The sequence below is a fragment of the Struthio camelus genome, chromosome 13 (assembly GCF_040807025.1).
Source record: "Struthio camelus isolate bStrCam1 chromosome 13, bStrCam1.hap1, whole genome shotgun sequence".
Taxonomy (NCBI): domain Eukaryota; kingdom Metazoa; phylum Chordata; class Aves; order Struthioniformes; family Struthionidae; genus Struthio; species Struthio camelus.
The window spans coordinates 17,607,024-17,631,628 of NC_090954.1; the positions used below are offsets into that span (position 1 = coordinate 17,607,024).

At 36.4% G+C, this 24,605-nt stretch overlaps 1 protein-coding gene across 4 annotated transcripts in view; it reads left to right on the plus strand.

Moving 5' to 3' along the window:
* TENM2 (teneurin transmembrane protein 2) overlaps window positions 1-24,605 on the plus strand; it is a 692,618-nt gene that overhangs the window by 316,121 nt on the left and 351,892 nt on the right. The window contains exon 1 of one of the 4 annotated variants that reach the window (XM_068959702.1): window positions 1,000-1,270. The exons of the other annotated variants lie outside the window; for them this stretch is intronic. Coding sequence (XP_068815803.1) covers window positions 1,225-1,270 — 46 coding nt within the window. The 5' untranslated portion in view covers window positions 1,000-1,224. Of the gene's footprint in view, window positions 1-999; window positions 1,271-24,605 lie in introns of those variants that run through there. 4 annotated transcript variants of the gene reach the window in all.

The window sequence follows — 24,605 nt, forward strand, 5'->3', positions numbered from 1 at the left end:
AAAAGGTTATGAAAGTAAATTGCAGAAGCTGTTCTCATGTTAAAAATGGCATACAAAAATGGCATGAAAATGAACCCTACTTGTATGTGGACATAGCGCATGGACTTTCTCTAAATGAGTAGAAGTTCATAATTAAATTGGAAATTCTAAATTTGGTTGTACTTTTTAGTTTGTAAGCACATGTTTTTAATTCTAAATCTGGTTGCATCTCTGATAGATTACAGTAAAAATGTCAGTTCTTGGTCACGTTTTTTCCTTCTCCCACCGCTTAGTGCAACTTTGTCTAGAAATAAGAAGATAAATAGAAGAAAATGTCTGTTGTTCCTCTTTTTGAAACAGATTCATCAATGCTAATATGCTTTGTTGCTATGAAAACTCAGTTATCATTAAACATTTGTTCAGTCATTTGTTTATCAGTGGCAGTTTGTTAGTAGTTATAAGTAGAATTCCATCTGCCAGTTAAACTATATTGTAAATTGATGTAGAAATTAGCAGCTCCTGTTTGTTTTCTGTTTTTTTTTTTTTTTTGTCTATCCCAATGAATATATGAACTAAATTGCACATAAATGCATCTCTAGAAGAAGGTTGGGGAAAATCTCAGGTATACTGCATACAAGTACGCCAGTCAGGCGAAAACAGGCACGCATTGTGATTATCTCAGTTTTCAAACCTGGAAGAGACAAGAATGTGTTGCTAAACGAGAGAGGCAGTATGTCATGCTCACCGAGATAAAAACAGAAGCTGCCAGACACTTTGGCTTTATTCTGTGAATCCTTTGCTTTAAAACTCTCCTATCTTTTCTTCATGCTTATTCTCCTTCACATTCTTATTCTTTCTCTTTCTCTCGTTGCTGTCTCGATCTCTCTCTCTCATTGTTCTCTCCCTCTTTTCCTGTCTTTGATGCACATACGTTGTCACATTTCATTGACTCTCCCCTCTCCTCCGTTCTTACACTTACGCCTAGTGGTGCTTTAGCCAGAGCTTGCAGCCTCTCAGGCGAGTTTTAGTCATGTGTGAAGCTCAGTTTGATCGAGCGCTCCTTTTCTGCCTTTTCACTCTTGCAAAAGATTAAAAGGTGGCGTCACATCGCTCCCCTGCTCCTTCCCGCAGGAGGGACTTAAAAGGGACAACAAATACTAATCACTTTCAATAAGCATTTTCCTGCAAAAAAGGAACTTAGCTGTGCAATTTGACACTGGTGGTGAGGATTGGGAAGGCTAGAGGATGCTTCATACTGCTAACAAGGGAAGGAAGCCTTCAACTGAGGCAGGTAAGAAGTGCCTGAATTCGAATGTTTTACGGAGTGGCTTGCTCAGAGCAGTAGATTTTAAGCATTTTGTAACTGAGGAAAGCAACTGCAGCAAGAGGCAGCACTGATGCTGTATCAGATTCCTTTTGTTTAAGGTTTAAAGTATGTGTAATAATTCTGGTGAATTTCAGTTGTGTTATAAATTGAATTAGAAATGGGTTTGTAAAGAAACTGTATTTACACTGAATGATTGTTTTTTTTCTATTTTCTGGGCATCAGAATAAAGCAGAAAACCAGCTTTTGTGAAAGCTGGACTTTGCTTAAGGTTAAATTCAGTGTTTAAGAAAATCTTGGTATAAAAAGGCTTTCTAGCCTTCTAGGAGCTTGGCATTCTGTGATTTGGTTGTGACAGCTAATCTAAAAATTAATTATAATTATTTATCATTTATTTGGTAAGGTAAAATCGAGTGTGGAGTTTATGTTTAGGTGAATATGATTTGTTTGCCTGGCGTTTCATCGGATGAATAGCTATGCCCTTTTAGACATACTGTGAAACCTATTTCGTGTTTATGTTTTGTAAATTGAGATTAAGTACCATCCTAAATGAAATACGTGACTAAAACTCATATACTGCATCTGTGTTTAGTAAAGCAATCGTCAAATTAGAATAATAGATTTATGTCAGTTGTCAAATGGAGTTAACTCTGAAAGTGCTGTCCGCAAGTGCACTTGGATTACAAAAAAGGGCTTTCTGTGTAACAGTTACTGAGAGGAGCTAATTTATCAGGCAAAACCTCTGAACTTAGGTCGTATCCTAATAAAAAATTATGTAGCTTAAAGTGTTCCTGGTTTTGAGAAATGTGTCCTTTTATTCCCTATAACAATACAGTGAGTCTATATAGGGATTCTAAAGGCAAAAATAAATTTAAGTAATTTTAAGATGTTATATGCTGATAAGAGGCTTTTCTTATTCACAGCTGAATTTAGCCGTTGGGGCTTCAGTTTCTGGTCTTTGCTGCACTTCGGGTCTTTTTTCCCCCCTCCCTTCTCCCTACATTTGGGCAGTTATATTTTACAGTTGCTCTCTCTGTGAGCAAACTAGGACTGAACAGAAAGCAGGGATTCTGTGAACAGCGGTGGTGTTCCGAATTTCATTGTCATACTGAAAAGTGAATGAGCGTTCAAGGCTAGCTAGACCTTTATTAGGGATTTAAAGGAAAGCAAGCAATATTGCAGTGATCAGAGTCATTTGTAGAAGCAGAATAGCAATTAACTCTCTGAAAGCAGAAGTATGAAAAGCTAACTTTATAAGCTGTCGTAGAGTAAAGATCGTTCGGCAGGTAGATTTTAGTGTTGCTGACCTACAAACAAGCACGCTGCAGATAGCGATTCATACATTTCCTTGAGAACTTTTGTCTTTATTCAAGTTTACCCTAATGACTTAATCTTGCACGTAGATATATGAATATGCAGTTCCACCCATCTTATAAAAATTGGTGGCAGTGCTTTTTGTGTACATTCACAGTAGCTGATTTTACAAGATAGGCAGTGACAAGCCACCACATATCTGAATGGGATCAAGCCCCCAGGGAAGTCCAGTCTCCCATCAGTGTTCAGGGACTTTGTGCATTACTACTTTTGTCTTCATCGGCAGTTGTTTGTGCATATGCGTCCACATATAGAGGTACAATTTTTTTTCTGAAGATTTAAAATCAGACAAAAGAACCTGTAAATATTTCACTAATTTATAGTAGACATTTCTTCTTTGTAACTGTAGTTTTGCTGAACTTGTTATTGTTTATAACTTGGCATTGCTGCTGCCATTATAGCTCTTCTCTTCTCAGAATTTTCCTATACGCTCTTCCAAGCCCATTTCATGCTTCAGATCTGTATAACCACATGTCGGCTCAAACTGAATTTAAGACTAGGGTTTTTTTTTTTTTGATAAAAATGGAATCTTAGCTATTCTGTATATAGTGTGGCATTTTAAATGTTATCTTGTGACTTAATTAAAATAAAATCAGTGTATACAGTAGATGGTTTTCAATACAAATTAGTAGTAAAGAATTTGTTACTCAGGAAATGGCGGAACTAGGAGGTTGAAGGCTAGCTAACTTTAATTGTTTGAGGCCAGAGTGCAGGATCTGAATTGCAGGTCATTTATCCCTCATTTCAGCATTTGCTAACTCTACCCTTGTAGATGTTAAATGGGTGATTAAAATAAATAGCAGCATTTTGCTGATGTTCCAGTAGATGTTGCTGGAGAGCAAAGTAAAGATTGCTTCATAGAGGAAAAGAAATGCGGTGAGATTTTAAAAGCCAAAGAAAAATCTGAAGCAATTTGAATGTTGTTTGTGCAGGTTTTTTATAATTTAATAATATGCGATCAATATATTTTTGCATCACCATCTCAGGTTCTACTCAATCTGAGGAGGTACATATACAGAAGTTTTGTTAGGTGCACTGTTGTTTTGTACTGTCTGTTTTTTCTAAGTGTTTTTAATCACTTTTAATGTTTTATCACTAATATTAATATTGTTTTGCATCCATATTTTCTCAGAAGAAGGGATGAAAGAGAACACCCTCCCTCCTGCAGAAGTTCATGAAATATAAATGTTTGATGATGCATTAAGGAATGAAACGCACACAACCTCAAAATTAGTGGAATTCCAATGCAGTGAAGTTGTTTTGTGTTGAAGAGTAAGAGCTTATCAGATCAACACACGACCAGGAAAAAAAAAATATCTTTCATCGTGTGAATTTTGTGCTTCATCTTTTTTAGCTATGAAGGATTGTGCGTTAATATCTCTTTTTACAATGTGCTTAAATTCTGAGCGAAGTCCTGTGGTAAGTCTCAGGCTAATAAGTTGAAGCAGAGTAACTAAATAGCAAATGTGAGTATAGAAAGCTGGGATGTCCTATGTGAAGACAACTGTGTTAGTAATTACTCAGATAAAATGATAAAGCAGTCCCATAGGAGCAGAGGAGCACCTAGTATACAGGTGCTAACTGATGCAATTTCAGGCAACCACTGACCTCTATCTGTGGGAATATTTATTTTTGGAGATGATCATCGACCATAAGTGATTTTAAATTCAAAACAGTATGTGTGTTGTTCTGTGCTTGTTTTTTCTGAGAAGTAGGATAGACGTGCAAAACTTAGTCATAATGAAAAGGTTATATCTCTGCATTCGGCTATTTTGGGTATTTATTTGTACCTTAGCTAAAAAAGGAAAAAAAAGAATTGAGATTTATGTTTTAGAATGAATGGTGCTGTGTTGCTCTTGAGTTTATAATATATAGCAGCATGGCTCTATTTAGTTTGTCATTTACTGTTTAAGAAAATTTCAGCTTCTTTTTATAATGGAAAAAATGCAGGTAGAAGAATGTGTATGGCAGATCTTTACAGTCGTTCCCAATGTCAGTTGCATTGTAGATTATTTATTATGGTTTGATCTTGCTGTTTTCATTGGTTTTGAAAGTGCATGTTCAGTAATTCTTTTAATAAGTTAAGGTTGATATTCTTCTCTGTAGGCAGTTTTGCTATTGTCAGTAGTGTTTTTCTTAATGTTCCGTTTCTTTATTGTCAGCTGTGAGTTTGTGCATGCACACAACTATGTACATACTAAGGTTATTCACCAGTCCTTAGGAGACTGCGTACTGTAAAGAAATGAACTCTTCCTATATTTCACAAATACGGTTTTGGAACTACTAAAGTACGTGTATGCACGCTCTCGCTTGCTCTCTCTAAATGTATACATACATACATATACCTACACACACACACGTACATATATAAATAAATATATATATATATATATATATATATATAACTAAGTGTAGTTTTTCCACATCTTTGGCATAGACTTAGTTCCTTGAGCTTCAGAGTCGATTAGCAATTAATGTCAAAGGAGTTGTGCATCTCAGCTGGGCGTGGGCAAAAGTTCATAAGCACTTCTGCATATGCCCATTTTATGGTGGTATGTCGTTCAGAAAAACAAGCCTGACTGTTACCAGTGAGGGAGCATTGCCAGAGTTACATTCTTGTACCTTTCTTACTTTGGTTTACTTTCGAACTTGTCAGTTCAATGAAAGGGTACATTATTCAGTTTAAAAGATCGCAATATGTCATCATTTTCTAAAGAGAATTCCCTGTTGAAAACATTGCCAAACTCAGTTTAAAGGCTTATGACACAATATAGCCCTAAGGAATAAACTTTTATCTCTATATTTTTCTGTTGTTAAAGTCAGGAGGAGAAGCTTATAGTGGAATTGTATTTACGAATACACTACGGAAAGCTCAGGGTAAATGAATGAAGTAAATAATTCTGGGTACAGTTCAGTCTAGTGCTACATTTTTCCTTAGCAGCAATACTGTCTTTTTAGGTTTGCCATTCATACACATGGATATATATACACAAACACACAAATCAGAATTTTTATATTTTAATTTAAGCCCACTTCAAATTTAAAAATACATAGCTAATCTCATGTTAACTGCGGAACAGGATGAATGGATGTATTTGAGGTTACAGTAAATTACTGATATCTTAAGTTGTAACATGCCTAGAAAAGGGTACTAAAGGTAGTAGTAATTTCATGATGTATTTGGGAAGGTCGGTTCAAATGCATCTGTATAAGTTTTCCTGTCAGTTTGACAGTTTTTTAAGTTTGACATACAGTGAATGAAAGTAATAAAAAATAGAAGTAGGATTTGGCAATGAACTTATCTTAAGGACATTACTTCTGAAGGAAAAGACATGGATGTATAAATCTTTCTCATTGATGTTGATGTAACTCCTAGGTCAGTTAAAGTGGATTTAGGTCCTCTTCTACATGTACGGTGTAAAATATATTTAGTTAACACAGTTCTTAGTTTTTATGCATACAATTTTTGAAAGACATAAAGCCCAGTTACTCTAGCTTATATTGCTTTAACAAAATTCTTATTCAGCCTGTACCTCATAGCTGATTCTACCTCAAGTAAAATTTGTATTGTGTTATGATGTGCAATATGATTGTAACAGTGTGCAAAGCATTGTATCAAAAAGCTAAAACTTTTTAAAATATCCTTTTTTTCGTTCACTTAAACTTATCTTTGTAAGATTCCAGGGGATAGCGTGCTATGGAAGAATCTTACAAGTGGTCTTTTTCTGCGGCACATTACAAAGGGTTTTTCTAATCCTGCTATTTCTGTGCATTTGGGTATGAAACTTGACACAAAGTATTTTGAGTTGAAAAGCATACCTTTACAGTTTCACACATTGATTTTCATATATATTTGTAGTAACATGTTTATGTTACTTGACCACACTGTATGTATGGGCCAGGTAATGGCGCATAACAGCTATGCTAATGTTGTTGTGGAGGAACGTAGTCTTCTCTGGTCCTCTCATTCCTCTTTATTATTGGATTAATGTCTATTTTGAGTAGATTTTAGCTGACAAATTCAACTCCTTCAGCCTTTTCTGTTTGATCTAAATGTGAAACCCAGTGCAGGCTTTTACACAGATTTTTTCCTAGGCATCAAAATGGACCTAAGGAAATAAGCTGCTGCAAGGTGTTACCGTTTATGGGGGGGGGAAGGCGGAGGGGAGTGTTGATACTGAGTTATGGGAGACTTTTCTTCCCTCCCTGCATTCAGAAATGACTATTGAACGACAACTGGGAACTTCCCATTTTGTGCTTTTCTCTGTTGCTTTCTCTCTCTTGTCTGTCTGTCTCTGTTTCTCAATGGGCAGGTATTCATTCTTAGATGAAATCTGGATTATCTCAATATTTATATTAGTTACACTTATAGCTTAATTCTGTTCATAAGGGTGAAAGAAGTCTATGTTTGGGTAGGAGGGACACAGAGAGGAAAAGAAAAAGGCAAAAAAAAAAAAAAAGAAAAGGCAAAAAAAAAAAAACCTAGCAAAAGATTCTTCATATCTAGAAAATACAGGAAAGGAATTGTTCTTAGAAATGTTTTCTGATTAGGGTAAAAACTGTAACATCACATGCTACTTACAAATTTCAGTAGAGTTGATGTATTGTGACATTGCTCTAGTATGTGCATATGCACATAAATAATATATGTATGTGTACATACCATACATACATACATACAGTCTCTAGAGGTCAGTAGAATGTAAGGAATGGGCAGATGTTCAGCTTTCTGATATGAGATTTGGAGACACAAGCATGTCAGTTGTTGCTACCTCGAAAAGATGAATATGTTTCTAATGAAATTTGGAAGTGAAGTAATTAATCAGAGTTAACAAAGAGCTGAATGAAAGAGAATCATGTCTGTCTTGTTGTGGAAATGAATTTAAATTATTTGTTTTAAGCAAATTCATGATAAATGCTCCTTTATATTGTAAGAAACCTGACAGAAATCCAAACCATGATTATTGTATTATAGTTCATTATATTGTGTCTCCTTACTACCTTTTTTGAGAGGATTTTTAGAATCATTGAAATAAAAATTGAGATAGTCTTTTGAGACATATGTCAAATACCAAGCAAATCAGGAATACAATGCAGACAACACATTTTCTTTTCACGTTTACCCGGTCACCCTTGGCCAGTCTTAACAAATTAATTGTTCTGTCCTTGTTCATCTTCTCCTAAAGTGGAATCTTCTAATGAACTGATTGCTTACAGTTGAAGGTTCCATTTTCTTTTTAAAATCTGTTTTGATAATTTCTCATCAAAAACATTTTTTTTAATATTTATTTTTTCTCTGAGAATCCTAGCAAATACAGAGCTTTTATCTCAGAAGGAGTTGGTTCTAATTCTGATTATGTTGCAGTTGGTAATGAGTTTTGTTTTTCTCGTGGTATTCTATACTTCTAATAACATCAAAATTTAAAGCAGTTATAATTCTCTGCTAAAGAGAAGTTGAAAAAGGCATGAAAGGGTGTGTCAGACGAAGTGTAAGTTAACACCGATATGGACCTTTCAAAGAGATCTGCATTAGAGCAGGCAAGTGAGGTGTGTGGATTTATTTGTTGTTGTTAAGGTTTTTTGCTTGTTTTTGCAATAATTGTGGTTTGGGTGCTGAATTTGAATTACATAATAAAAAATGAATTTTCGACTGAGACTATTCTGAAGGACAGAACTACGTGAACTGTAATGAAAGTCGTGTTCTAATAGATTCACCGATTGTGGAACATGAGCGAGTACATTGTTTCTCCTCTCTGGAGGAGAAAGATCAACCAGTTAATTATATTATGGAACTGAGATTTTGTTCATATAGGACCAAAAATATACTGAAATCTAAGTCCTCTACAGCAAACACAACCATAATAAGCTTTATTAATTTGATGGCGTTCTGCTAGCTGCAGTTCAGATGTGTATTGATTCATTGCGATGCTTGCATAATGGTACTTTTTTTTTTTTTTTTTAAAAAGCATGTATGTTAATGGCCAGGAAATGGTTAAATTTTCAGCACTATCTCTGAGGCAGAAGTTGTAGACAGTTGTCACCAATGGCATTTGAAGATCTTTATAGAGAAGGTTTAAGTCCTGTCTCTATTATAGTTTAGTCTAGATGGTGCTTTTTTATTTTCTTGGGTTTACTAATGTTATATGTTTCCTTTTTGTAAGAATAAAAAAATAAAATGCAAAAAAAGAACAAAATGCTTCTAAAACTTGTTCATTGTCCCGAAGCATTAATTTGCCAGCCATTTAATCAAATGCCTTTCACCTTTTGTCCAAAAAGAAAATGCAAGTCTTTAACAAGAAGTGAAACTGGCTAGTTTGTACCCATAACACAAATTATAGTTCAGTTATATAAGTGATTGTGCTGCAACATATCTCCTTTTTAAGTTGCACTCGCATGGAAGATGTGCTAATGTAGCTTTAGCAATGTATTTACACCACTATCATTACAATAAGGCTTTTAGTACGTTCGAAGATACTTCCTATTGCTTTCTGCAGGCAGGTGCATGTCAGTAATTCAGGTATCCAGTCCATACAGTTTGGCTTCCCTCTTTGCAGAAGCTGTTTCTAGCTTAATTTATGTGGTGTTGAAAACTATACTACCTAAAACGGGAAAAGAAAATCTGCTCCTAGAGTCAGGTTGCGTTATAGCGACATACAGATAGTATTCTGTAAATGACGCAGTTAGGCTATTAAATTTACCTATGCAGACAGATTTTTAAAAATGGTTTTGTGTACTCTTTCTTTTCCTCTTCATAAGGTTGTCTATTCATGTGACATTTGATGTGACAACTTTCTTCTGTTCATGTTGTAGTTGTGTTTTTGTAAAGTATTGCTGGTATACAGTTCCTGCCCTAGGACTTTAAGGTAGCCTCTCGACTTCTAGTTGTTTCTGTTAGTTTGTCCAGAGACAAACTGAAAAGGCTCTGAAAATATGAAGTCCTACGCTAGGAGGCATCTTCAAAATAGTTAGCAAAATATATTTTTAATTAGTTAGCTACACATAGTTATAGTTGTCAGGAATCATTCCTCTTTGCTTTCCCAAGCGTTCTTTGATTGAGCTCGGAATTGCCTTTAAGCATCAGATAAGCATCAGAAGTGGAAGTAGAGCTCATGCTTAGAAAGGGTAGCTACTTTTGCAAGAGTAGGAACATCTTAATCACATCAGTGGGACTTTGAGTGTAGCCAGCATCACACGGGTTTAAACTTTGATTAAAGGTGTTTTATTACTGTTGTTGTTGGTTTTCTTTTAAGACAACTATAGTGATAATGCGAGACGTGTCTGCATTTACTGTATGTTCTCATAAATTTGCCACTACTGTAAAATGTGTGGGCCTTCCTGAAGTCTGATGGAGCTCTCCACATAAATACTATAGAAAAGTTTGGAGAAGATCACCTACACAGATACAGTGTGTGAAGTAGTAATATCTGAATATGTGAAAACATAATCTGAAAAAAGAAGGTTGGATAATTTGTCTGAATGAAAGAGGTTTCGGTGCAATGCATTTGCACCCCTATACCTGTTTTTCTTTCTCCCTTGCCTGGGTTCCTAGTGCCAGACGTGCTGAGAAGGGATGCTGCTGGGAAGACAGAAGACTTGTGGTTAAGGACGGTGTTTTCACTCCATTGCAGAGAAATGTACAGTCAGTTTGGCTTTAAACCCTGGCATTCCATGTAGTGCCGCCTTACTATTTTTCAGAGAGTGATATTTTGTTAGGGACCTGGCAGGTTCCCAGTCCCTTTGCAGTATTGGATCATTGGACGTTTTTAGAAAGAAAGCTCAGCTAAATTCACTTCCACTTTGACACTCTGCTGGATTCAGAGAAAGGGACTTACTAGGCAATTAACGTTTGGAGAATTGCCATCTTAGGGAATACCTACTTCTCGTCTGTGTTAAACGCGAAGAAACTAGTGTAGCCCCAGGTGCAGGATTTGTTACCATGCCCTTAAATGCAGTGTTATTTCCACTGTAAAGAATCAGCAGAAGTAACACTCTTTTGCACTGGATTTAATGTTGAAGAATCTGATCTGACAGATTATGTGTGACGTTGAAGACCTAATGAAGTTGCTATAAATAAAGATAAATATTACCTCTGAAAATGGATAGTTATGAATTTCACAGATGTGACAAGGAAGTTGACAGAGCTATTAAAATGCCTGGTCAAGAATCAGTTATTCTTTCCTCAGACTGAAATTATTGCAGGCTTCTGTTTTTACTGTCTATGTATAGATATTCTATTTTACTTAACTTTTGCTGTGTTGATGAACTCTCAGGCAAGAAATGATTATAACATAACAGCAGTGGTCCATGTTTTTTGGGAAAGTGATACTGGCTGCTCTTGTTTACCTCCCTGAGAATTTTATGAAAGTATCAGAGGGAGTGTAAAAGTAAATACATTTTCATTTACTTTTTACATTTACATTTACTTTTTAAAAGTAAATACATTTTCACTTTTTTTTCTTTCCCGTCAAAAATGTAAACAAAGCAGTAGAATTGAGGCTTTTAGGTCCAGCAGCATGAATGGTAGGTGTGCGTGCAAGTCTAACGCTATCTGACCCGACAGAGATGATGAGAAACCTTACAAATGCACTAATATTTTAGAGACCTAGACGTTGATAATTCCCTTGAGATTTCTTTCTTCCTGTAGCACATGGTGCACTTATTGAGACTTTTATACAGAATGGCTTTAGTTTGCTGTGGGAGAGCTTGCAATCTCAGGCATGTGTTTAGTAGTAGCAAGGGGTGGCTTGAGTATTGGGTGGACTCTTCTGGGCTGTGTGTTCGCAGGAAGTTACACAAAAGAATGGGGAATAACTTGGCGCAGCAAAAATACAGGTAATAAGACCCTGTCTTAACTGAACTTGAGAAATATGTTAAATGGTATTTTTACAGCATAGTTGAGACAATAGTGGGCAAAATGAGGAATATACTTTACAGTCTGTACTTCATGGCCCGTTGTTGCACGGGGGCGGGGCGGGGGGGTGAGTTCTGGTGAATGTGAAACATAGACGATCTGTTTATTGGTAATCATAATATTAAGAAATTGTACTATGCCATTATCTTTGATTATGGAGGACTTGATTTTAATGACTCAATTGGTCTCTTCTAGTTCTGTGTTCATATATAGTTCGTTGTTTTATTTCTTTGTGACAGGAGGTATATGCGTAGTAAACAGAAGGACAAAAGCGTTTTGTCTTCCAAAAGCAAGACACCGCAGAACTCGGAGAATTATATATGAACTCAGTAACCATGACACTTGGATCTAAAGAATTCTGAAATGACAGTAATAACCAGTATCACTGTAAGATTACAAATTATTTCAATTTAAGTGGTTTCATTTTTCTACACACATTCTTAAGTCTGCCACCATGAGCCACGGACTTCATCTTGAATGCATTGTGCAGTCTTGACAGTTGTTGTGGATTTGTTAATGCTAAATTGGTAATTGCTGGCTTTGAAGAGGAATCCAGCATCTTCAGCAAGAGCTTATTAAACTGTAAAATATGGATTGCCTTTACCCCAATGGCCTCTGAATCCTATTACCATCCCATTAGAGAATGTGGGATTTTAGTAATTCTGTTGTTGTTTCCAGTGGGCAGTGAGTACAATGGGGAAGGGCAAGGGTTAATGCAATTCATCTCCTTTAATATGTGTAACACTGAGTCCTTTATCACTCAATGAGAGGTTGTTTTTTTTTTCCAGGAGAGCTCCTTCAAGCACTAACAAAAAAACGAAAATAAAAACAAAACAAAAAACCTTGAGATTTTCTTCATTACCCTACATATTATAAAAAGAAGAGAAATGAGTAAATTGAGAAATAAGCAAGTGCCAAGTAGGCTGCTGTCTAGAAGGGTTTTCGATTGCTATAATTATGCCAAGAGGTATATTGAAATACCTCTTCAGTCAAGATCATTATATTTTTAATTGTTTAGTTGCATTGATACTGTAATATTCTAATTAGTTTCCAAAAACACAAAAGCACCTTATTCCTTTCCTCATGAATTTACGGTGTTAAAATTGTAAACCAAAACATAAAGCAAACAAACAAAAGGAAAGCAAGTATTGTAACTGGTAAGAGCACTTTTGCTTATTTTGATCTGTAAAAACTACCTCTAATGATAGCACATCCTATTAAAGGATTTATTTCTTGAAAGTTCATGGCAGAAAAAATTATGAAGCATTAATAGTTATTAGGTGAGGAAAAAACCTCTCTGATATAGCGGTTCTGTTCCAGTAGAGAGTATGGCCAGTCTGTAACTTTCAGCAACTGGTATAATTTTTTTCAGTGTTTTGTGGAGATTCTTTTGACAGCTAAATTCCAAATGCCAGAGGCAGTTTGCTTCTGATTTTAGAAAGGATCAAAACAGGGAATATTTCAAACAGATATTGCTAGATAACTTGAGAGGGAGTTGTCAATGGAACTTTTCAGATGAACCGTATCTCATGTGCATACCACACTGAGTTGGGATTAGTTTGACTCATGAAATATTTCTAGCTAATACTTTTCCTTTTAAGTGAAGACAGCAGGATTAGTCCTCAAGCCAGATGCTTGTACAGAACAAGTAATGCAAGTATAGGAGGATGCAATCATTTTCTTTTTTTTAGAAATCAGAAAATACTTGTGAGGATTGAAGACTTTATGACTGGTTTTTCTTGATCTAATAATCAGTAGAAATGTTTGAGTTTGTTTCACCATGGTGTTGCCTATAAATGCCGCAATTAACGAGACTCTTACATGCCAGTGGTAAAAAAGACTAGAGAAAGATTTGATAGGAGAGAAACGGACTATGGGGTCTTAAAGCACAACCAGTAATGGTCCTGTGATTAGGTGATACTTTGTACGTAACATTTATTTATATGCATTTATCCTGCATGTTTGATAACAGAACATGAAAAAGCAAGAGAGAGAGAGAGAGAGAGAGAGAGATCTTGATAGTAGTGCTGAGCTGCAGAGCACTCTATAAATACTAACTGATTTATTTTTACAGCATTCCCTAAGTTAAGCTTGTGAGACCTTGCAGTTGTTGCACATAGATGCTTGCTCACGTGTTGACAGACGCTTGGATCTACATCCTCTGTCTGTCGCAGGTAATGTTGGGCCTTGGAGAAAAGGAATTGGGTAACTCCTTTACACATTCATTGCTTTCTTCCTGGAATGGAATATCTCTGTAGCTCATCCTTCCTGACTAAAGTGGAAATGAGAGACCCTGAATGTATAGGCTATAAAACTTGCACAAGGAGAATCTGTTTCCTTAAAGTATAAAATAAAAATCAGAATTTCAGAAGTGTCAGAAATACGGACACTGTTTATTGATTGTGGGATAGATGTATTGTCCGTCTTCTCTTTTACAAAAAGTAGTGAAATTCAAGTGCCTTACAGTAGATTATACAAGTAGGTCGGCATTATAGGTAGTTAATTGATTTGTTAAACTGTTTTCCCAGCTGAAACCACCCTTTTCTTGATCTGTGTTGGGTAGAGTCCACGTGTCTCAGCAGGTCAAGGCCTAGTTGTTTTAAGTGGTAAACAGTTAACATGTAGGAAGCTATGATGCAGGTATTGTGCAGCGAGCAGTCTGTGTTATAATCCTCTGCTTATGTAGTGATATAGTATCTGATTATTTTAAGGGTTTTTTCTTGCTTATGAGCAATTTGAAATAAGAGACTATTATTGGAAATCAACTTATTTTAGAAAAAGACTTTTTTCTACTAAATCTAGTATGAATTTTTGTTGTAATCAGCAGGACCTAGATGATAATGATAAAATGAGGGAGTGTATATTACTTTTATTTGAATTTTGCATTAATTTCAGGATTTTGCTAGATTCTTTAGAATCATATTTGGTAAAACAAATTCAATAAGCAGCAGTACTGGTACAGTTCCTAACTAATTTGTATACATCTCAAATCCGATGGAAGTAATAAATATGGTTTGGCCAAAAATATGTGGCCAAAAAAAATCATTTTAAAGGCGAAATAACGAAGGGAAATATTACAGGAATATCTTGCTCTACTTGCCTCTTGTGTGAACAAAACCGATGTGCGTGATGACCACCACAAGAGTAAGAAGGGCTTAATTCTGCATTGCGCACGTGCAAAACAGACTGCATGCACAAGAGAGTAAGTGGAGTAAACGTGCCCCTTTGAAGACTGAATTTTTTTGCCAGATGTAATGACCAGTAATTCATAAATTATTTGACTGCTGTTATCTTTGGACTTTTCAACCTCTCTCCGTTTGGTTAATGCTATTTCGTTTGTTTAACAGTGTGGTTCATTCAGCCTACAGTGTGCTCATTTGCTAGTGATACGTTGGTAGCCTTGATATGGTTTGGTTACTTGTTATGACATAACACAGGTTTTTCTTTGAAAGCCCTGTTTCATACTTGATTATGTTTTGTATTGCTACGCCTTGATAGGAATATTGCTGGCAAAATGCATCTGTTACAGGAGGGTTATCCTTTCAACTTTGTGGTGTCAAAGCTAGACTACTGTATTTTTCTTCATGAGCTTCTGAACTGCTGCTTTAGAAGGTATATACTGAATGTAGCTATGCAGGATTATTGATGCTTGCTACTCTTAGAACATTTAAACCTCTCTTTTCAAATCTCAGTTTAGTGATCTGCATAAAAGATCTGTGATCAGAGTTGTTTTTTCCCCTTCTTTTCCTTTCTTTTTTCCTTTCATTCATTCTTGAGAGTTGCAGTGATAATTTCATCCATGTGTTCCTCCAAGTAACATGTTATTATAGGACCTTGGTTTAACAGCATTTTTTTTTCTAGGTATGAGGAGATTGGATTGAATAGTAATTTTGTCTCGCTATAGTGGGAGGTAATAGGAGTCAAGATATTCAGTTGCAAATGTGCTAATTGATTAGCGAACTTGACGACTATCTGCAGTGAGGTTACTCAGGCTGTAATGGCATTTATATTAAATTTTATTTACAAAAATACTAATGAAGTAAATCCTTTGGGAAGGAGGACTGGGTTTCTCTTCTGTGTTGTGCAGTATGTAGCACAGCAGGTTATTATGCAGTACTGCAAGAAAGCCGACACTGAGACTATTTAGAGCCCACATTGCTTCTAACTCTAAATTCTTCACCACTGTAAAAGGTGAAGTGTTCTGTCGTCCTTTGGAAGGAAATTATAATTATTTTTATGATGACGTCTGGAAAATGTATAAACCACTTGTTTCTTGCAGCCACTGAGCATACCTGAATGCATTTTATTACCCACATAAATAAAGGGCTTGATCTTTTGTTTTATATCTTGCAAAGCTGCTGGCATAAGATCACTGAACAAACTGTTCTGAATTAGTAGTGTTTTGCACTAATTTTCTGTTATCTATAAATTCCACATTGGCAAATCATTACACCTAAGTGGATCTCTAATATGCAGTAAAGCGATTTTGTGTTTCTGTGTTGCTTCCTTAAATCACCAAGTTACCCTGGAGAGACATACGATTCAATAGTCTCTTCATCACCTTCTTGAGGGTAAATTCAATGGCTCGATGATACTTTTGGGCATAAAAGAACCTAAAAAGAAATCATACCCCAGTAGTATAATATATCTATAAGTTGAATAAAATAATCATATTCTTGCTTGTATGCATCTTAGAAAGTACTTGCATGTATTTTATGGCTTTTGTTCTTTCCTTTTTTCAAATATGAATTTTAATTTCATTTAAAAACATTGTGATTAAAATGAAAACACATGCTAAAAAACCAAAAGCAACCTTAAAATCATTACATTTCCTCAATTTATTTTGCACTGGAAAGTTGACCTTGTACATTAAGTACTAAAATTAATCTCCTATCAAGATCAAATTGTTTAAACATTTGATATATGCCCAAGAGGGGGAGAAAACAGACAGCAAGAAAAGCAAACGTTTGTGCCAAAGAATTGCATTTTTCCTTGACAAACAACATCAGTCTCTTAATCCAAAGGTAATTATAAGAGAGCTGAACCTAATAAAGCATGCCATACTTTCCTTTTAATCTGTAAAACAAAAATGTAATGCTTAAAGGACACACTCAAGGGACGTGGAAGTAACTTAACATGGAGGTACAGAATTACATAGTCATGAGTGAAATCACTTTCCTACAGTTAAGGTGGTTGGTTGTTAATTCCTCGACTAATAGTTTAGGGGAAGGGGTGCAGTCCAGTTAACATAATATAATAAGGTAAAATAGTCTTATTTGACTACTGAATGTCATTGTTTCTACTTGGTAATTGCTCTTTTGATTTGAAAAAATGGATCCTCTTATCTCTGCGATCAGCGGCATTTTTATTTTAAATGAATGCAGCCCTGAAGAAAGATCAAAGTCCAGAAAGGAGTGTAGTCTTTCCAAACCAAAATGAATTTTGATCTCTGGAAAGAGCTTTCTACTGCTACTATTAGCTTAATTTTCTGTATACCTCTGTTACTAAACAGTTCTTTATTTCAGATGACAAAAAGTGCATTTCCAAATAAGAATTCAGCTGTGCAGGTTTGAATTAAGAATCAAGAACTGAAATGCATGAGTAGTGTGCACAAAGGATTATAACTTGCCTTACCCACGTATATATAGAGAGAGAGAGACAGAGAGAGAGAGAGAGAGAGAGTGCACTAGACTATGCCAGTTTTACGTAGCTGGTCAGGTAATTTTGTCTAAATAGGACAGTTAAGCTAAGCAAAATGATCTCTTTGGATCATAGGTTTAGTCTTGGTCCCCTCTTTCTGAAATAACAGTGTTAGAAGAACTAATTTGGGAATGATAAAGCCTTTTTACCAGTAGGGAAGTAACCTGAAAAGTTGAGCCTAAAATCTAAACACAGCTAAATTAGTTAGTGCTTTCTTGCAGTTTTCTGATACTGGTATAGAGCGCTGGGAGAAAGAAAAAAAAAAATCCTAGAAGCTACTTATGTCAGGATTAGCTGTAATCTAACTATAATATAGCAGAAATTTCTGTTCTTCTTGAAAATATCTATTAAGCAAATGACAGGAAGCCTAGGAGTTAGAAATGCATCATTTAAACAGCAGAAAATGAAATTTCAAATTGACAAATTGAGCAAGATCAAGGGAGATCTTTTTCAAGGGTTGTTTATTTGAAATATAGAGGTTTTGAGGATGGAATATAATCTGTCCATATATAATTCCATCATTAATTAAGAGGCGGTGATTTGTTCTTGTAATTTTTTTGTGTTCGTGACTAGCTAAGCGTCCGTTCACGGTGATTTGCACATCGTAGTCCCGTTAATTTCAAGTTAGCTGAACAGTATGCTTGGGCCTTTTAGACGGTGAAGACTGATGTGGCAGGGAAAATAATCTCTGTGCATGTTTTTCCATGTCGGATAACAATAATTTACAGCATAATATCACTTGATTTGCTACAGAAACTTTAGGACTGTCGCCTTTACCAACCATATTTCTCTCAAGTGCAACTTGTTATATTTCTTGGTAAAGTATTCTCATTAGCTTGCAAAAGCAGTGAGCCTTTCTTGACCTCTCTTGTGGAATTGGTACTCCCTAAGGTGTGAGTTTGTTTAATGCTGTGAAATGCAATATCCTTTTTGCAAAGTAGGAATGCTTTCTTTGCAATCTCCGGCATTGTATTTCAAATCTGTACTAAACTACAGTTTTTGCACAATGTATTTCCAGTACCTGCATATTAAACTGGAGCTTTCCAGATACCAATAATTTTGTGTGGTGTCAGATGTAGAGGTTTTTAATACTTACTCCTCCCATCTTCTAATGAAAAGAGCACTTTTCAGCTACTTTCACAAAAGAGTCCATTTGTATCAGAATTCTGCTTTTTGAATGAAAAAAAAAAATTAATTTGCAAATGAACTTTTTTAACATGGTGGCTCTAGATTTGTGAGAGATACAAATGACACAGACTGAAGATTCAAATCAGAGAAGGGTTTTCCCTAGATGTTTGTGGCTCTGTTGGATATGGCTTTTCCTCATTTGATGCCAATGTCCTGGCTATCAGAATGCATTTAGTGGAAGAGTCAGTGTTTTTCCCCACTTTTTCTGTAGTTGTCCTCCTGTCTCCACCGAAATATATCTTAAGCCGAAACGTTGCTACAACTATTACATCTTTGTAAAACAACGTCCTAACTTGCTGCAATTAATTCTTTAAAAAAAAGTCAGCACAAGTTTATATAAACTGCCTACAGAATTATTCTTTGCATGTGCATGTAACGAGAGTAGTAGATACAAATTAGAAACTAGATTCATAAAATGAGAATTGAAGTAATCTGCATCTGCAATTCACATTGAAGTCTGCCTATTGAAGTGATTATCCTGCTCAGCACTTTGAGGCGTTAATCCCTTCTTCTGAAATTTGCAGTATAGCATTTTCATTCTTTATTGAAATTTAGGAATACGTTTTTCAAATAGTACCGAATTAGTTTGTCTTTTCCTGTGTGTAGACGTCTGAATGAACGTCGGTTTTTTTCCCCCCCCTCTCTATCCTGTTGCTGACTAGAAAAGAACATAATGAATCAGTCCATGGTTTGATTAAAATAAAAAAACCCTGTAGTGTTGTACTGGCATGATAGTGAATTTGAGAGCAAGGTGTTCCTTGTTTATATCTTGACCTGTATGGCTTGGTAGTAGTTTCTTCTGGCAGGTACTATCACTGTCGTCTGTATGGTACTTGGCCTTCAGGAGATACTTCCATGCTACTCTGGCTTTTTACAGAAAGACTAGTTTAGAAGTTCATGCCCTGCACTGCAGTGCCTTGCCTTTTCATTCGTGTCGCCACAAGTGTTTGTGGGATTGTGTTGTAGATTAGATTACTGATGTGATCCTAGGTAGAGGTAACCCTTGCCTTCCTCACAGTTTATTACAGAGCAATGGTTGTGGAGAAAGGCATCACACACGACCTAAGGGTAGTCTAGAATTAGGAGATATCTGAAGAACTTTTTTCCAAACTCAGATGTGTTGGGTTTTTTCTTTCTTTCAATGCTTTGGCAACCCTTTCACGCTAACCACCCACTAACTCTAGGACCCTGCTTTTTTGTGTAAGCAAAGTTGAGTTTCACCCTAAAATAGTAAATTCATTAGCTATTTAATTTGTCTATTTAGGAAAGTATATGCTTCCAAGGTTTTCGTTTCAACTTTTTTAACATCAAATTAGTGAAAAATAAAAGCTATGCTAAAATTATTAGAGAGAGTGAGCTCCTGATTTTTTCCTGTGAGCCCAGTTTTTTCCTGTGCTACGTCTCCTGAGATCTGTAGACAGTCAGTGCCAAGATAACGTTGGCACCATTTCCTTATTGCCATGGTGATCTTCAGCTCTGCTGAATACTCAAGAGAGACTGTGGTATTTTAAAGCAACTAGAATTTTGGTAATTAAAAAGGCTGGAAGGAATAATTTTTCTAAATTTTGCCAGCTTGGGTAAATAAGTATATCAAATTATGTGTGAATAGGAAAGTTATTAGTCTACCTGATTAGTTCGGGATAAGAGTCAGATAAAAAGATCCTGCGAGTTGGAGGAGGGGCGCAGGTAGGATCTCCATAGCGAGTGCCGCCAGCGTCCAGAGCCTCTGAGCTGAGATCGCCCGCGCCGCTCCCCACCAGAGCGCTGGGAAGCAGAGGTGGCTGGCGGCGCAGAAACAGCAGGCCCCTTTGGGGAAGGGCGGCCAGGAGGAAGGCTGCCGCCCCCCCCGCTCCTCGTGTGCGTCGTCTGCGGAAGGAACTAAGGACGGGAAAACTACCCCAAAACTTTCCAGTTAATGCTATTGCTTGAAAGTTGGGCTCCTTCTTTCTCTGCTGTCTTATCAAATAAAGATTGTATACGTTACGAAGGGTAGTGAAATTTTTTCAGACTTTCCTTTGTTTTCTCCTCTGTGGCCCAGTTTTCTGTTTTGTGAAGTTACCGCATGAGTCAGCACTTGGGTTTGTTTTATGCGCTCAGCTAGTCCTTTACTGTTTTTAAGTCCCTTCACTTTTATGTCCCTGTCAAGCATACAAAGGCAGAGCGTAAAGGATGCTGAGAGGAAGGACAGTGAGATACCTGCTTTATTATTGCTTTAATTTTTTTAAATATAATTCAGCCTGTTATATGAGGTCAAATTTAGCCCTTTGGTCATAGTAGCTATTTTTGTAAAGCTCTATATTGGGTTTGACACTTGTATAAATATGCTTTTAGCAAGCGAATAAGTATTTTGTATTAAACTTAGAAAATTTTTTTTTGCTAAACCTCTATAATATTTTGTTAATGAATACGATTGTGTCAATTATTGTTTCTAACTGCCTGTTTAAATATGCACTTATTCAGTGTTGCTGTAAATTATCTGTTCATACTGCTTGTGATTTGAGGGACACTTTCTAATATTTCTTTCATAATATATGAAATTTAAGTTTATGGTAAGCTGTAAAAGTATAAAAGGAAAGCAGGAAATAATATTCTCCTCCAGCATACGGTTTAATCATCTCACATCTGAGAGCCCCATTATGCTTATTAAATGTTAAAGAGATTTCAGTCTGCATTGCATGTAAAAACTAATCCTTTTATCAGGCGGCATTGTAAGCCCTGCTGAAGCAGAGCTCTCGCTGACCTGGTAAGTTTGACTCCTGGAAACAAAAAATGCTTTATGCTTCAGAATGGGATAGGAAAGCCTTGGTGTACATATACCACTGTTCATAGTTGTTAGTTTAAAACCGTTAAGTGATCCTGAATGCAGTGATGCACACTGACTCTTCAGGAGGAAAATCCTTTCTGAACATGTTACGATTGTGAAGCAGGAAACACCGCACTTTGCTCCAGCCTATCACTGCTGGGACCAGTCTTTGAGATAACTCTTGCGTCTTTACTCTCTGTAGTTTCCATACTGATACTGCAAAGTAGAGAGGGAAGAAAACAGATTTTGAAGGTTTAAGATTTACCAGCAAATTTGTGTTTGGTGTGAGCCAGGTTCATGGATATTCGCTGGTTGGTTTCCTTTTCCATAGATGTCCACAAGAATAGGGTTGTCTTCAGGGGGCGGACTACTACTTGCTGCTGTAAGCTCTGTGTTGGAGCTGTGAAGCAGCATTGCTGCTGGAGGAGCAAAGGTTTGACAGCTTTGCGCTCTCTCCAGCACAGGCAGTTAATGGAGAAACAGTCCCCCCTTTCTGGGGGGAATACAAAGCAGGTGTTGTGCATGTGTACGTACACCCACCCTTTCTCCCCCCGTTCATCTGTAAATCCTCCTGGTTTGCATTGGACCCTGTTGCCTGATCCTATTCTCTGCCAATATGTATAACAACGCAATTTCGCTTTTGGAGAAGTAGGTGGATTTGGACAGCTCTGTAGCAGTTCCTGAGGACAGAGAGTAACTTTCCCCAAATGGTTCAGTCCCTAATTAGTGGGCACAGAGCCATGCCAATGAATGTATTTCTGGCAGAGCTCCACTTTCACTGGGTGGGTCAGGATTTTCCTGATTACTGTTACTTCATATGTGATTGATTTTTGTTCAACTTTGTGTAGCCATCTAGTTGTTGGGTTTTGTTTCTTTTTTTTTTTTTGTATTTAAAAACATTTCAGAGAAAGCAGCCGTCGTTCAGGTAGATTAGAAGCGTGTCAGCTTTTCTAGTTATTTATATATTATTATTTAAAGAATATAGTCTAAATATGCTCTAAACTTACCAACCTTTAAAAAGAAGAAATCTGCTACTTACCTGCATCTGAGCAAGCAATACACTAAATAAATAAGCAAAAGTCTCTGTCTAGTTATTTTTAGCCTAACTATACTTCTTTTCTTGTTACTTCAGTTCAAGATGAGAGGAGAACTGCCTAAATTAGTCTGTAGCATTTATATCTTGTTAGGTTTCCTGCTTAGGATAACATGCAGGAAAATGATTATATGTGGTATTCATTTAGAGGCTGATGAGTTTGTTATAATTATGAAGGTAGATGCAGTGAGATGAAAATATCTCTTTCTTTAGGCTCTCTGAGGATTTCCTTCTCTCCATATTGCCATTGGGTTAACTGTTTTCTGCCCAAAGAGTTTTTCTTCAGCATTGATTTCTGGTATTTGGGGGAGTTTCCTCTATTACCATGTAGCAGATTGATTGGCACTTCTGGTATTAGCAATTATAGGTGATAACTAATTAAATTCCACATGCACATGGGTGGGTAATGAAGGACCCCTTCACATCTCATTTATTAAGACAAATCTCCAGTGTAATTATCATTTTACCATTATTTAGCAGGCTGAATAACTCTTCTGTCTATCTGTTGAATGTTTTCCTAGTTCATTCTGAAATGCAGATGGAGCTGAGATGCAAGTATATCTTGTCTCTTCATCTTGTACAAAATAAGTTTAAGGTTTTTTGGTTGGTTGGTTTGGTTTATGCTTGTTTTCAAAGTCTTTCGGAAAGTAAATTTTTCGGATTGAACACCTTCAAATAGATTTGAGTCCATTTGGAAATTTCTAAACAGTCTTCAAATATTTAGCAGGCACTAGGAAGCATTTTGCTGAGGAAACACAAGTTCAATTTATCATTTCTTGTACAGGGAGTAGTGTTAGCAAAGAGTCTGTGAGCATATGACTATGAATATTGAATATTTGATAAGGAATGATGAAACAGTTTCCTTTATCAACGGAGGAGTAGATTAGGAATTACTCTTTTTGTTTTGATGATGATAATTTGTGTTGGCATAGTACTTTTAAAGCTCCCACATGTCAGATTCTTTATTACTTCTCAGTTAGTGGGATTAAGTATTACTTTTGCTGATTGATACTGTATGCAACAATGAATCTTGAAGTATTTTAGGAGTGTTCTCAAGTACAATTTCTAACACTTCACCATTTAGACCTTGAATAGCTGCTGTTCTGACCCTCTTCCAAGGCTTCCCTTCCCCAAGGGATTCTATCTGTATGTTTTTTTTTCCCTGGTTGTATTTGTATGTGTTAGTACGTGTAAACATGCATGTTTATACAAAGCTACACAAACGTAATGTGCACGTTACACGTGTGTCTCTGTTTAGAAGAAGTGATGATGTTCTTATTTTCAGGTGAGGAAAGATCTGACAAAATTAAACTCAGACTGGCAAAAACTCCCGTCATTTTGGTTGATCAGCTCAGAGTGCTTTTCTCTTTATCGCATTGGCCATTTTATAATAGGGTTTACATGTGTATTTATGTAAATCAGGAGGTGTATATGCATTAATGCATACATAAGTTGGGAACACACGGTTTTCATTATTCTCTGCTGCAGTTAGACTCTCCCAGTCTCCACCTTGCCATATTTTTCTGTTTCCACTTTTTTTTCCATGCTACTTCTCAAGTCTTTTCATTCCAGGTCAGTTGCTTTCTCATTTTTATTGTCTGGGCATCCACACTTGCAAAAGTACAGAAGTACAGAACAGATACCCTTCATTTCTGTCTCGCGCCTCTGCTATTGCAGCAGTTAGGAGGAGGAGTTTCACACAGGTTTGATTAACTTGCATGCAAAGATACCAATTTCTAAAGGAAAGCAGGGTTTGGAGATTTCTTTCTAATGCTCTGCAGTAAGTTTCCACTGTACTTACAAAAGCGGTAATTTTTAGAGGCTTGTGTATTGGCTGTTCTGCTATGAACAAAATACAAGAACAGCAGAAATTTCACCCATGGTTGCAGGAAAACTCTTTGTCTACTATTGAGGCGTTCAAGCTTTCACAGGAAGAAGCAATAAAAGTTCTTCCTTTGCAAGACACTGTGTTTTCCTGTAACTGTTTTCTCAGATGTTGATATAGCATTTTTCTGGAGTTTCCCAGGAATTTGACCAAGGATGGAATGTTTTTGACATCCTTAATTATGCAGCTTTTCGGTCATTATTTACTTTCTATGCTGATAGAAATGCCAAGCCTCAGTTGCAGCCAAATCCGGCACAGAAGGCAAGATTGGCTTTATTCACAACAAGCTGAGATCACTACCTGATCCAAATTGTTAATAAAGAAATGGGCAAAAGAGAAGCAGGAGAT